The 13,932-nt window shown below is 39.2% G+C and overlaps 1 protein-coding gene across 1 annotated transcript; it reads left to right on the top strand.

Annotated features, from left to right (window-relative positions):
• The first annotated feature begins 9,430 nt into the window (after positions 1-9,430).
• Positions 9,431-13,621, top strand: LOC133788639 (uncharacterized). The gene is made up of 12 exons (XM_062226195.1): positions 9,431-9,629; positions 10,228-10,399; positions 10,490-10,552; positions 10,677-10,779; positions 10,876-10,980; positions 11,051-11,127; positions 11,210-11,303; positions 11,688-11,760; positions 11,965-12,156; positions 12,653-12,773; positions 12,919-13,143; positions 13,213-13,621. The coding sequence occupies exons 1-12, from the start codon at positions 9,574-9,576 to the stop codon at positions 13,258-13,260; spliced, it is 1,329 nt and encodes a 442-aa protein (XP_062082179.1). The 5' UTR covers positions 9,431-9,573; the 3' UTR covers positions 13,261-13,621.
• The last annotated feature ends 311 nt before the right edge of the window (positions 13,622-13,932 follow it).

The raw sequence follows: 13,932 nt of genomic DNA, 5'->3' as shown, positions 1-13,932 counted from the left end.
CGTATCTGCTGCCTGAATTTCCAGGGAGGTTTCTTCTGCTCTGATGCTTGGTGTGGACAGCCGTTCAACATGCACTATATTTAGCATGTCAGCATCCTTTGCACTCGCTAATTTGGGCAAGGCATCAGTGTTTGAGTTCTGGTCGCGAGGTACTTGCTGGAGAGTATATCTTTCAAACTGCGCCAACAAATCCTTTGCTTTGTTCAAGTAAGCAACCATCTTTAGACCCCTCGCTTGATATTCTCCAATAATTTGATTAACCACCAACTGGGAGTCGCTATAGATCTCAAGTGAATTTATGTTCATATCCATGGTTAATCGTGAACCTGCGAGCAGTGCTTCATACTCGGCTTCGTTGTTGGATGCTGTGAAGTCGAATCTGATTGTGCAGTGGAATCGATGTCCTTCAGGCGTTACCAAAATCACTCTGACTCTAGCGTGGTGTTCATTAGAAGAGTCGTCTGTAAACAACTTCCAAGAGGGAGTTTGGCTTTGAGGCTCAGGCTCTTCTGTCTATTCACTACCTAGAAGCCCAGTGAGTTTTACGACAAAGTCAGCTAGAGCTTGTCCTTTTACTGTTGCTCGTGGTGAGTAGGAAATTTCAAACTGCCCAAGCTCGACCGCCCATTTCAATAATCGACCAGCGGCTTCTGGTTTCTACAGAACTTTTTGTAGGGGCTGGTCAGTTAGCACTGTGATGGGGTGAGCTTGAAAGTATGGCTGCAACTTTCTGGAGGCTAAGATTGAGCAGTAGGCTAATTTTTCAATGGGCGGATACCACAGTTCTGCTCCTATTAGCCTTTTGCTTATATAATATATGACTTTTTGCACAGTTTCCTCCTCTCTTATCAAGACAACACTAGCAGCATATTCTGTGACCGCAAAATAGATGAACAAAGTTTCTTTTTCAACCGGCTTAGATAAGATGGGTGATTGTGACATATGCGACTTTAAAGCCTGGAAAGCCTGCTCGCACTCCTCCGTCCACTCAAATTTCTTATTCCTCCTAAGTAGATTAAAAAATGGGACGCACTTGTCCGTCGATTTGGAGATAAATCTACTTAGAGCAGCGATCCTCCCGGTTAAACTTTGAACATCTTTTATCTTTGTTGGCGATTTCATATCGACCAGGGCTTTGATCTTTTTGGGATTAGCTTCAATACCTCGTGAGTTCACTATAAATCCCAAAAATTTCCCTGATCCAACTTTGAAGGAACACATGAGGAGATTTAGCTTCATCTGATATTTGTTCAAGACGTTGAAGCACTCTTGCAGGTTCCTTATGTGTTTTTCTGCCTTTTTCGACTTAACCAGCATGTCATCAACATATACTTCCATGTTTGTATAGATCAGCTCTTTGAACATGTGATTGACTAACCGCTGGTAAGTCGCATTAGCGTTTTTCAAACCGAAGGGCATTGCTTTGTAACTGTAAAGCCCTGTATCAGTCCGAAAGCTAGTGTGATCCTCATCAGGTGGGTGCATACTGATCTAATTGTACCCAGAGTATGCATCCATAAATGATAGTATCTCGTGCCCTAAAGTGGCATCGACCAACTGGTCGATCTTTTGGAGCGGGAAACAATCTTTTGGGCAGGCTTTATTAAGGTCTGTGAAATCCACGCATGTTCTCCACTTTCCATTCGGCTTGGGTACCAGTACGGGATTAGAGACCCACGATGGATAAAACGCTACCCTGATGAATCCATTCTCCTTCAGCTTCTTGCATTCTTCTTTTAGAGCATTCGATCTATCTTTGTCGAGCAGCTTTCTTTTCTGTTGCACTGGTGGAAAGCTTTTTTCTATGTTCAGAACATGGATGATAATTGCTGGGTCAATTCCCACCATGTCTTTATGCGACCAGGAAAAGACTTCCTGGTTCTTCTTCAAAAATTCCACCAGCTTTTGCTTTATCGTTGTCTCTAAGTTTTTACCGACTTTCACAACCCTGGTCGGATCTGACTTATTGAGTTGGACCTCTTCGAGGTCCTCGACTGGTCCTACTTCTTCATCAAAATCCCCAAAGCGAAGATCTAAATCCCTATCCTCACTTTGGGCAACACCCTATTTGGTGACGCGCTCACCTGATTGGGCTTGTATTTCATCGGCCAACTGCAACTCTTTTCCGGTGACTTCCCTTGATCCACCACTCTTTGCCTTAGTAATCGAGGACTTATAACATTCCCTCACTTCTTGTTGGTTTCCCAACATGCATCCTACCCCTGCGTCCGTTGGGAATTTCATGGCAAGGTGCCAAACCGAGGTTACAGCTCACAGGCCAACCAGAATAGGTCTTCCAATTACAGCATTGTATGCGGAAGGACAATCAACTACTATAAAAGTAGTGAGTAATGTCCTGTTTGCAGGCGCAGTTCCCGCTGTAACCGGAAGCCTAATCGACCCCGTTGGCGCGGGCCCTTCGCCAGAAAAACCATAAATAGTTTGGTTGCATGGCTCTAGGTCCTTCACTGACAATTTCATTCTCTCCAATGAAGACTTGTACAAGATATTTACAAGCTTCCTGTGTCAATTAACACCATTTTGACCATCATGTTGGCTATCTAGATGTCCATGACCAGAGGGTCCGAATGAGGAAATCGTACATGTTGAGCATCAAGCTCAGAGAAAGTTATTAGCTCTTCCTCTGTTCAAGCCTTTTTGGGAGTTTGCTCCTCCACATTCAACATCTCGATGTCCTGGTTATGGTGTAAGGTCCGAGCATATCACTCCCTCACCTTCCCACTATCTCCTGCAAAGTGTGGGCCGCCATGGATGGTTAGCAACGTACCTGCCACAAGATCTAGCTGTAAAGGTGGCGAGCATTGGCGTACAGGCACCTGATCATTGCCTCCTGGAGCCTCTCGTTGAGAACCTCCCATGGCTCGTACGTATCTCCTCAGGTGTCCCTGTTTGATAAGGAACTCAATCTCATCTTTCAGCTGGTTACACTCATTGGTGTCATGACCAAGTCGTTGTGGAAACGAAAAAATTTCACTGTATCCCTCTTGGAAATATCCTTCCTTATTGGCGCTGGTCTCTTGTAAGGGACATTGGAGCTGGTCGCCTAGTACACCTCTGCTCTGCTCTCGACAAGGGCCGTGTAGTTGGTGAATCTTGGCTCGTATCTGTTGCCCTTGGGGTGCTTGTTCTCGGACGTCGACGGCTTGTTGTTCGCCCTCTTTCCACCATTTTTTCTGTTCCCATTGCCTTTTTCGTTGCCATTGGGCTTATCCGACCCGTTGGTGGATTTAGCAGGATCTTCCTTTGGTCTCTTGTCTTTCGCAGGCGACTTTCATTCGTTGGCAATCGCCTCTTCAAGCTTATGTACCAGTCTGCTCGATCAAGGAATTCCTAGGTACTCTTTACCCCATTCTTCCTTGAACTGTTCCAGAGGGGAGAGTGGCGCCTCACTCCAGCAGTAAGGGCCATCATTTTCCCTTCATCGCCCACTGTTTTAGCCCCCGCTGCTGCTCGCTTAAATCATTGGACGTATTCCTTTAAGGATTCTCCCTCCTTTTGGCGTATTTTGACCAACTGATTGGCCTCAGTCGGGTGCACACGACCAGCGTAAAATTGTCCGTAGAATTCCTTCACGAACATTTCCCATGATACTATACTAGCAGGAGGGAATTTAAAAAACCACTCCTGAACGGTGTCAAATAGGGTGCCCGGAAAGATCCTACAACGAGCATCATCCGATACCTTCTGGATGTCCATCTGTATTTCGAACTTGTTCACGTGAGATACTGGGTCCCCATATCAATCAAAATTGGGGCAGTATTGGAGTCTTGAATTTGCTGGGGGTTTTTACCACAACTATTCTTTGTATGAATGGAGTGCCTTTTCTCCAATCATACTCGATGTGGGATGTCCGGTTCCTTACCAGCTGCTGGATAGCCTGGTTTAATGCATCGATTTGGGCCTGCACAGCGTCTGGATCGGTGGGGCGACTGGTGCCGGAGGAGCGTACTCATCGTGCCTCTCGCGCCTATCATTGAGCACGTCTCTAAGGTCATCATCTCTGCGCCTCTGCTCGCTAGTGCCTAACTGATCAAAGACGTTATGTTGTCTGGGTTGCCCCCCAGCGTTCTGGCTTGCAAGGCTATTTTTTCTTAGTGGGGGATTCCTTTCCCCACCTCTTTCCCCTTGACCTCGACCAGCATTCCCTCTACCAGAATCAGCTTCATTATAGTCATGGCCGTCTCTGAAATGCGACCGGCTATGGCGCGATCGGCTAGTCGCACTGTTCCTTCCTCTAGCTAGCACCACCTGAGCGTTAGGGGGAGGCCTACGTTGGTTGGTGGGTCCCTAGGCATTATTATGTCGTGGGGGTCCCTTGACTGGAGAGCCTGATTCGACGTGCCTTCTGTTAGCAGAAGGACGTTGCCCCCTGCTCGGTGGATTCGGCTCCTCAACCGTTGGGTGTCTAGGGCTTCGGGGAGGCTGCCCGGCCCTAGTCTACCTCTGACACTGGGGATTATCTCGACCAGCACGAGAAGGTGGCTGCTGCTCAGGATCCTGAAATGGAATATCCTGTTGAGCAGCAGGTGGTTGCTCCGGCCTTTGAGGGCTCGCCGACTGAAGCGGAGGACTTGGGTTTGGGGCCTATTGCGGTGGTGCACTTGGTGGCTGATCCAGTTGAGAAGTCAGCGCAGCTTGCCCCTGGGCCAACTGAATGGCTGCTTCTAGGGCGGCCGTGATATCTCTCTGGCGGCGGTTCATGTCCACCTACCGCTCATTCAACTCTTGGCGTTGACATTCGATTTCCCTCTGCTGCAACGGCAACGTCTCAGTCGCATTCTCTTGATTGGCCCTCAGACTGACCAACTCCTCTTACAACACACTCAGCGTTGTCCTCAGGGTTTCAGAGTCCATTTCCTCCTCAAAATCTAAATGTGGCTCATCTTCAGCCACATTTGGGGGAGGAGGCTGGGTGGATGCAGCGCCTGAAGTTTGCCTCGTCCTCTTGGATGTTTTAGCCATTTGATTTTCTTGAAGTCTTGGATTCGGCTCTCAATGAAAGCACCAAAATGTTGACCCTCAAATTGGTCAATGACACCGAGTCAGATAAACGATATAAAATCAGACAAAAACAAGAAGAAATTCAAATGGAAAGCAAACGACACAAATGATTTATAGTGGTTCGGCCCCAATTGGATGGTAATGACCTACGTCCACTTTGTGTTCTTATTGATGTTGAATTCCAACACTATGATCAATGAACTAGGGTTCACGAGTTTCACAAGCCTTGAGAAGATTACAACTTCAGTGAATAATCACACTATATTTTTCTCTCAGAGTACAAAGCTCAAAAGTCCAAAAAAAAAAGTCCCCTTCCTTGAGTCATTTGATTCTTATTTATAGGCTCAAGAAGATTACATGGCCCGGTGGGCCTTAATTACCATTAAGACTTGCATAACTAGGTAATAAAAGAAATTACCATTAATGCAAATATTACAAGATTGCACATCCAAAAGGAAGTAAATGAAAATATGCGACCAGACTGGTCACACATAAGCGTGATGCTTGATAAATCAATGACTTTCTGGTCGATGGTCGAATAATATTCATTCACTTAAAGTTGTCACATGCCTGCCATGTATAGGTCAATCCTGCCACGTCATCAAGAGTCATTTTTGGGTAAACAGTTATATTTTCACTTTATATGAGAATTGTGGGGGTAATGCTCCAAAGTTAATGAATTCACTTTCATGATGGTTGATTAATTTGGTCATCCTATTAAATAGGTGACTTAGAATTCCACATTCTAAATAAATAACTTTGGCTATATGTGTATAGAATTGATAAATCTAGACATGCTTGATGTCTATAGTTATTGTTTTTATTTTATTCAAGAAGGAATAAATTTAAAACATAAAGGAGAATTTAGAAACAAAGAAGTTTCTAGAATTAATATTCAAGAAAATGTTTATCTTGGATATTGAATTAATAAAATAGTGGGGATGTTGGCTATGGTCAAAATCAATTTAATGGTGTGACTATTTTAATCAAACTATAGCTAGCAACAAAGTTTGAATAAAATAGTGAGAGTGTTGAGTATGCATACATGAGAAAAGAAATGACTCAAATAGAATCATTTCTATATCTAAAGGGATGGGACTTAGACTCCCTAAAGAGATTCACGGTTGATGGTAACCTATCTTAATACTAGTTGTTGACACGATTGTTCACCAACAGTAGATTAATAAATCCAATAGGAAAGATATTAGTGCTCTTTCTTAAACCATAATGAACTTTATGAACAATTTCTCACACACACAATTTTACGTGGTTCAGTGGTTAAAATCCACCTAGTACATGAGACAATATTATTACTCTCTCGCAATTTTTGCAGAGATACTGTATTACAAAAAGCAGCCCATTTTCCTGTCTATTTTCCCTGATATTTATAGTGGAATTTCATGGAGAGGTTTGGGCAACCATGTGCATAAATATGGTATACAATCAATCAAGATAATTCCCATTTACATAGGGATACGATTGCCTATGAAATTTACTTCCGTTATCTCGGGTAATAAATGTGCAATACAGCCTGGGTATTAATGAGCGTATAAGTGTCCTCCAAGTCTTTCGGGATCCTTCACTGTGCATCATGATCCGGTTTCCATGAGATGAACATCTTCATTGAGCTGGTGATTTATAAGTGTACAAACTCAAATTCGGGTAAGTTCGGACCCTCCTAGAGGCAATCTGGAGATTACCTGTCTCGAACTAGATTATTATCCTACAAGGTGATATGGAGATTACCTGCATGTCACGCTGTCAAGTCTTAACTCGAAGAGATCATATCAGCAATAGCTAAATGTTCTACTCTCCTGATATTTCCACGTGTTTATCTGCCAGTTGTACCCATAGCTGAGTGATCGATCCCATGCCTATTTTGTAGGGTACAACACTAGTAACTAAATTAATATTAGGTTCAATAGGTAATAACAAATCAATCAAGTGAATGGTAGTAGTACTCAAAAATTTGTCCCATCTGAGATATGAATACTAGTGTGTTACCAAATGAGGGTTAAAACCAAAATGTTTTTAATAGAACTCAGTCTTGAAAAGACAAGTATTTTAGGGTAACAAAATATTGTAAGAGTTCTACCTATATAGACCTAGGGGTGGTGCCGCCCCTCATGAGGATTGGAAGTCATTCTCAAGAAAATTCTATGAATGGAATGTGCATATGCGCATTAACGGTGCAAAAGCGGGATATTGAGGTCTCAAGTGAACATAACAAATGTGTGTGTTTTATCACCGGTTTGTTATCAAGGAATAATGGTTCAATGATTCGGCAACCAAAATTTCAACAAACTTTGTGATAATTGCACTAAGGTAAAATTCGTGTCGAAAGACATTTTATTTTATGCATCAATGCAAATGTTTCTATAGAGAGTGGTTATTTAATCAAGTGGGGGTGTATTATATTTTAATATAATATTTGATTGATTAAAGAAGTGTTAAAAATGTGATTATTTAATCTAAGTGGAGGGAATAGTATATTATTTTAAATAATATAAAATTAGATTAAATAATGTGACAAAATGTGATTTGTCACACATTGTAACATATTTTTGAGAGTCACAAAATTGGACACATGTGTGTGCCCAAATGTGACATATTTTGGAGTTATAAAATCAGTTAAAAAATTTTAACTGCCAAATATTACCCAATAATGTGTAGATTGTATGTTACACATTTGAGTTTGGATTTCACAAAACCATTATAAAACATGACTGTTGGAGATATGTTTTTAACTTTCATTAGGTGTATGGATGTTACAAAATCATGTGGAAAAGGGTTTGGGACGTTTTGAAAAAATTGAAATTTTTGAAGCTGAAATTGTTTGTGGTCGCGACCACTAATTATCCTTGGCCGCGACCTGAGGGAAAGAGGCCAATGGCGGCGGCCACTGATACTCCTGGCTACGGCCAGGGGTGCTGACAACCATTTTTTTTCTTTCATTTTTTCCAATTTGAACGGTTATAACATCCTAAGTAACTCTCAAATCTTCATTTTAATTCCATAAACATCCAATTAAACATTGATAACAGTCATGTGAGTTGGGGAAATTTGAAATTCAAAAGGTATCTCAAACTCTATAAAGAGGAGCTTAATGCTCACTTGTAAGACACACTATTTCTATCAACTAGAGCTCTTGGCTAGAAATTCACCATAGAGGCTTGATTATTCCATAGAACTATTTCTATTTGTGAGAGTTCCTTTAATGCTTGAGATAGGAGAAATAAGCTTTTGGACAAAGGTTGTAAATCCTGTTCAAGTTGGTGATCCTCAATGCTCTTCACTTTTGTGGTGTGAGTGATAGAGTGATTTCTTTTCTCGTTCTTGCTTTTATCTTATTTCTTTTGCTTCTTTTGTTTCATCTTCTTATTTCCTCTTTATATTTTATTTGTATCTTTTGGCATATAATTTTAGTTTTTCATCATTCTCTTCATCTACATCTTTCTATATTTGTAAACTTATTTAATTATTATATTGTCATTTGTACTTCTTGTTTAGAATTGTAATAGTCTTTCTTATTTCCATTGAAATAATTTTATTATCTTTAACACTCTTGTGACCTCTTTTTTTTTTATAGAGATTTACATTCCCCAAAATCAAAGATTTTTAGTTACCCATTTTTTGCTAACAAATATTTAAATTTGAATAGTTGAATTATGAGTGAGAGCTTTCACAACTAATTTCTCTGTTCAAACTATTGACTCAATAGCTGATTAAGGCACTTAATGCTAATTTTCTCGTTATTCTTTATGCATTTGAGCTGCCTATAGAAGTGCTCCATGCACGACTTTGTTGTCTTCATTACGCGAGCTAGTCTCTGAGTGAATCCTCTATTTATTCTTTATTATGAGTGTTTCCCTGTCGTATACTCTACCATTTTTCTCCCTATTTGTGTCGTTTGAGAAATGGTACAACACACGACTTTGTTGTTTTACTTATGCTCGATCATGTCTCCTTCTACAAGTTGAACATTATTTCATCTGTGTACGAGATATTTTTTATACTGCTCGTGAAAGTCCTATCCTGATGCAAACAACTTCACAAAATAAAGACAAGTCTTGGGCACTAACACAATATCCCGAGCACTCCAAGTAGCTTCTAGTGTTTCTCCTTATCTATTATTAGTTGTGTAACATTTGTTTCCGCCAACTTTGTTATTCTTCCTCGTACTACTTACATTACATACTCAGTGAGTAAGTACAACAATTTTGTATGTAATTTGAACATAATTTTTTTCTATTAATACTTTTTTTTATAACAATTAACAAATGCCCTATCAATTCAATCTCTAATCGGATGTTTTTGCAACCTCAACGAAATTATCCCCCATTAAAACAAAAATCCAACCCTACTTACCTAATATATGGTGATACCTAATTTCTATATTATTAGTTGTAGTCCTCTGTCCAAGTATTTTACCTATGACACGTCACTGACACCAGTGGAGCCGGGTGAAAACTGGCTGTACATAATCAAATTACATTCCCAAGCTTTTCAAACTTTGGCGCGTCTCAGCGTGGTCACTCGGATCAGAGAGAAATGGCGTCCAAGGATGAATATCCAACTATCAATTCCTCTGTTGTCCCCAAGAAAAGGTGTGTCTACTATCTCAAAATCTCCATTTTGTTGTTTAGGGTTTTATTCTTCTCGCTGCTGCTTAAATGGAGTATTTAGTTTTTAGGGCTTTCTACTTGATCGTCAGAATGTTTTTTTCCCTTTGCATTCTGATATTTTTAATGTTATATTATATGTATAAGTGTTTTGCTGTATTTATTGGTTGATTTTCTCCATGAACTTGAACAAGGGATTCATCTGTTTCTGGATTATTTTTAAATCAACAATTTTTCTTTTATGTGCCACGGGACTTGAGTGATGCTTGATGTTGCAACATGTTATATTGAGTTGATTCCGTGCACATGGATTTATTAGGATTCAAACAATGTAGCTGTTGTTTGATTATTTGTTTTGGCGCTGTTTCTGTTGTAATCTTAACATCTACTCTTTTTCGTACTTTTTCTGTGCTCAAACTAGATTGCTTGTTTGTTATTTCTTCATGTTATTTTGGCCAAACAAAAAAAAGGAAGGAGATTGTCAGTAGAGAATGGCCTCACTGTTTGGTTCATGATGTTGGTCCGTGGTCTAGTTACAAATGTGTGGTTTTTTGTATGATTTCTTAAATTTGTTGATTATCAGGAAGAAGATTATTGGGTTGGATGAACTTGTGGCTGATTTTTACAAGGAGCAAAGCAAGAATGTTGAGAAAGAATCTAAACGAGCAAAGGCGGCAAAAAAGAAATTTTTACTTGAAGAACAAGATATGAAAGAAGCGTCTTTGTCTAAACTTGTTGATGAGTGCCACATACAGGTGGATCATTCTTCCTATCGTAACATCTTAGTGTTAATTGCAGGCTGTGTATCATATTTTGTAACTGATGACATAAACCACTTTCTACAGATGAATGAAATGAGCGGGGAAGAAGAGAGCTCAGAATGGGGCATTCAGCTTTTTCGAGATCAGGTTTAAATTGAATGATGACAAGCTTGAGATTTCTCTGTATTGGTTAATAGTACTTTAAGGTTTTGGTATTAGCTAATTTCTGGACGAAAATTTCTGGTTTGTGTTGAAATTTGTGAATTTGTAGAAATCGCCACCTAGTCTAGTAAATCCAGTGGAAGGTTGTGGTCTTTTGAAGTTTTTCTTGAATAGTGAACTCAATTCTCTGGTTGAACTTTCTTTGGAGAATGGTTAGTTATTTTTTCTTTACATAATTTTGTTGATTACCCCTTTCTCATTTGGTAGCAATTCTAATGCTTCTTTCCCTGCCTTCTTTGTTCTGTTAGGAGACTCTTTTATTGAAGGATTGCTAGTGGATGGCTGGCTTACAAAATTAGTTCTCACATATAGGCATGTAGAAGAGTCAATAGCTGTATGGACGTATAATTTGGGTGAGTTAAGCTGCATGTTGTTTTTGATGGTCCTGTTATGTTTTCTGGAGCAGTTAATTTCTGTTTTCAGTGTTGTATTCATCGAATGAGAAGTTGAGAACATCAGCGTGTGACTTCTGGTGTGTGATTCTTTCATCCGAAAAAGAGGTAAATTGGAGCAAATTTTTATGTATCATTTATTGAAGGAAGGTTAATTATCTGTAATTCTTCTAACAAGATTGATTTACAGCTTAAAATAGATTGGTTTCCTAACTATTCTGAGCTAAGAAGAGCTCTTGAAGTCTATGGATTTCTGTTTTCTAACATTGGAGCTGCTAATGCCAGTAAGTCTCCTTGCGATTTTATATCAACCATGAAACTACTTGTAGCTTTAGATTGCCCTTTCTGATGTGTTAGTAGAGTGAAACAGATGATGTTCCCATCTGTGTTTGAGGGTTCAATGCAAGTTTTTCATGCATGTGTCATAGCATATTATGAATACATTTTTGGTGCATGATTGCAAGTAGCATGGCCAGAATGGCAGTATGCATAAGGCATCAATTGTTATTTCATGACCATCCCCCACCTCAAAATGGTTAATTGCTTGGTGTTGTATTTCCGACTTTTTTTTTTTTTTTTTTCTACTGGATCTCACTGTGCTATATTTGTGACATTTTTGCCCCTTATTGTACATGATCATCTCACAAATTCTCGTAAATTTTTCTTAGATTCTAGTTGTGGGGGGCCTGCTCAAAATATTATATCTTGGATCAAGTTTGTTACTGCCGCTTGTCAATTTAGGTAAGCAGTGAATTTAAAACGACAAATCTTAATACATTTTAAGCTGTCATGTTTTGGCGGCATTCTGGTCAATGTAGTTTTTGCATCTTCTTTCTTCCTTGGTCATACTGCCATGACATTTGTTTTGATACTTGCTTCATGTGAATGCCAATGGAGAAAAACTTGGAAAGAGTACGGATTTTTTTTTTGTTTGGTTCTGTACAGGAGTAAGTGGTCTGTTTTTTCAACATCAGAAGCTGAAGAGTTAGTTGAAGTCATCATTTGTTTCTTTTTAGACCGCCAGCTTCAAGGTCTGTCTGTTCTTTTGTGCGAATGCACGCAAGCAGTTATTGGTTACTTCACGGACAAGGAATGGGAAGTCAGCTGTGAGAAAGTTGCAAAATCTCTTGCGTGCAGGTTAATAGTGCTAATATATTACTTCTTATTTTCAAAAACATATATATGTAACTTACTGCATTGATTTATTGTTCTATGGACTGGTACAGTTGCTGTTTTTTATTGCTGTACATTGGCTTTATAGCAACATTTTCATTATAGTTTATGTAATTAATTTCAGTAGTTTGTTGATTGCATGATGAACAATGTATATTTGCGGATATATAGTGATAATAATGTGCTAGGGGCATCTTTGTATATTGACTGCATCTTCCTGAAATTAATTTGTACACTACACTCTAGCATGCTTTTTTTTTTTTATCACCCGGTAGGAATACTATGTTCTATACCAAGATAAATTTGGAGCCTTTGATGGATTATCTTGTGAATGAGCTTGACCATATTTCAATTTGTGGGTTGCTTAGTAACAACAAATCCTCAATATATGTATAACTTGTATTTTGGTGCCTTTTTACTTTGTCTCTTGTTCTATTGCGGATTCCTTTTGTTCATACAGAGTACCAAAGGACTTGAACTGCATAAGAGTCGTAGAATGCATTTCAGGAGTCGATGATCGCAATAAGCATCTTAGAAGTGCAGTTGCTTTTGAAATTCTTATTGGTTTCTTTGATTATAAGGTGACTTCCTGTGCCCTTCATTTTCACCTTGTATTTGTCCACTTTATGAGGCACGTGTTGCTTGTCATTTATATATTTTGTAATGGAATTGTAACTTGTAAGCCAATTTTGCATTGTAGATTTGATGATTTAACCCTCTCTGCAGGCTGCTCAACACGATGAGGTCCTAAGATTGCTTATTGCAATTAATTTGAAGGACAAAAAGTGTGATCTATATAAGATGTACATCTACTTGATGTTGACCCAGAACTGGCTCTTGTCTGAAAATCTTTTAGAAAACAATGTAGTTCTGAAAGAGATGTACGGTTTATATCTCCGAAACTGTTGCTGCCAGATCAGCAGCACAGATTTGAGGACTTTTGCATCGAAGGTATCAAGTTCAATTTGTTTTATCTTTTCAACCTTGGTGATTTTCATACTGATTTTCTTTGTTCCCCAGGTCCGCGACAAGGCCTCATTCTTTCTACAAGGAGCCTCCAAAATATAGTCTACTCCAATATTATTACTTCACACACCTAAGAATAGTCACCACAAATGAGGAGAGAAATTAACAAGGTCTATAAACGTATGTGTGTATATTTTGGTAGTTGGATCTCTGGTGGTTAATCTTTATCATTTTCTTTGTAAATATGCTCTAAATGAGGTATCAGTGATCATGTTTAGGAACTACTTACAGCAATTTGGTCTGGGATAATCTGTTTCGCCCATTATGGAATTGTTTTGTTGTTAGAATCCTCTGTTTAAACATGGCCAAATGTTTTGGGGCTTACCATGATGTTGGTTATGATAAACTTAATCTGAAGATATATGTTCTTATTCTTATTATAATTGGGTGGAGTCACTAAGAATTTTGAAGGTGGTTTTGAACTTGACACTCGAATTTCCTTTTCAAGTAGAAAGGTTGTTTGGAAGTGAAATTATAAAAAATATGTATGTAGCTGGGCACATAATTATTAGTGTAGTTCTCATTTGACTTTCTTTATACCGTGAAGCTATGGTTCATTCTTATGGCTCACTCGATCCGATTTTGGCTTTGGTAGAGGTTGTGTTTAAGGATAAATTTGTTTGTAAATCAAAGTATGTGTTGGCATATAAAATTGCAACAATCAAGGTTCAATCAAGGTTCACTTGAAATATTCAAGAAAGAGCCACAACGGAA

This window comes from Humulus lupulus, chromosome 7, assembly GCF_963169125.1.
Source record: "Humulus lupulus chromosome 7, drHumLupu1.1, whole genome shotgun sequence".
Taxonomy (NCBI): Eukaryota; Viridiplantae; Streptophyta; class Magnoliopsida; order Rosales; family Cannabaceae; genus Humulus; species Humulus lupulus.
Note: the sequence above shows the minus strand (reverse complement) of the source record. Positions and strands in the feature narration are given on the sequence as shown.

Coding starts and splice junctions, on each gene's coding strand:
- LOC133788639 (XM_062226195.1), top strand. CDS start 9,574: ATGGCGTCCAAGGATGAATATCCAACTATCAATTCCTCTGTTGTCCCC. Junction 11,304..11,687: donor CATTGGAGCTGCTAATGCCA/GTAAGTCTCCTT, acceptor AATTTTTCTTAG/ATTCTAGTTGTGGGGGGCCT. Junction 11,761..11,964: donor ACTGCCGCTTGTCAATTTAG/GTAAGCAGTGAA, acceptor GGTTCTGTACAG/GAGTAAGTGGTCTGTTTTTT.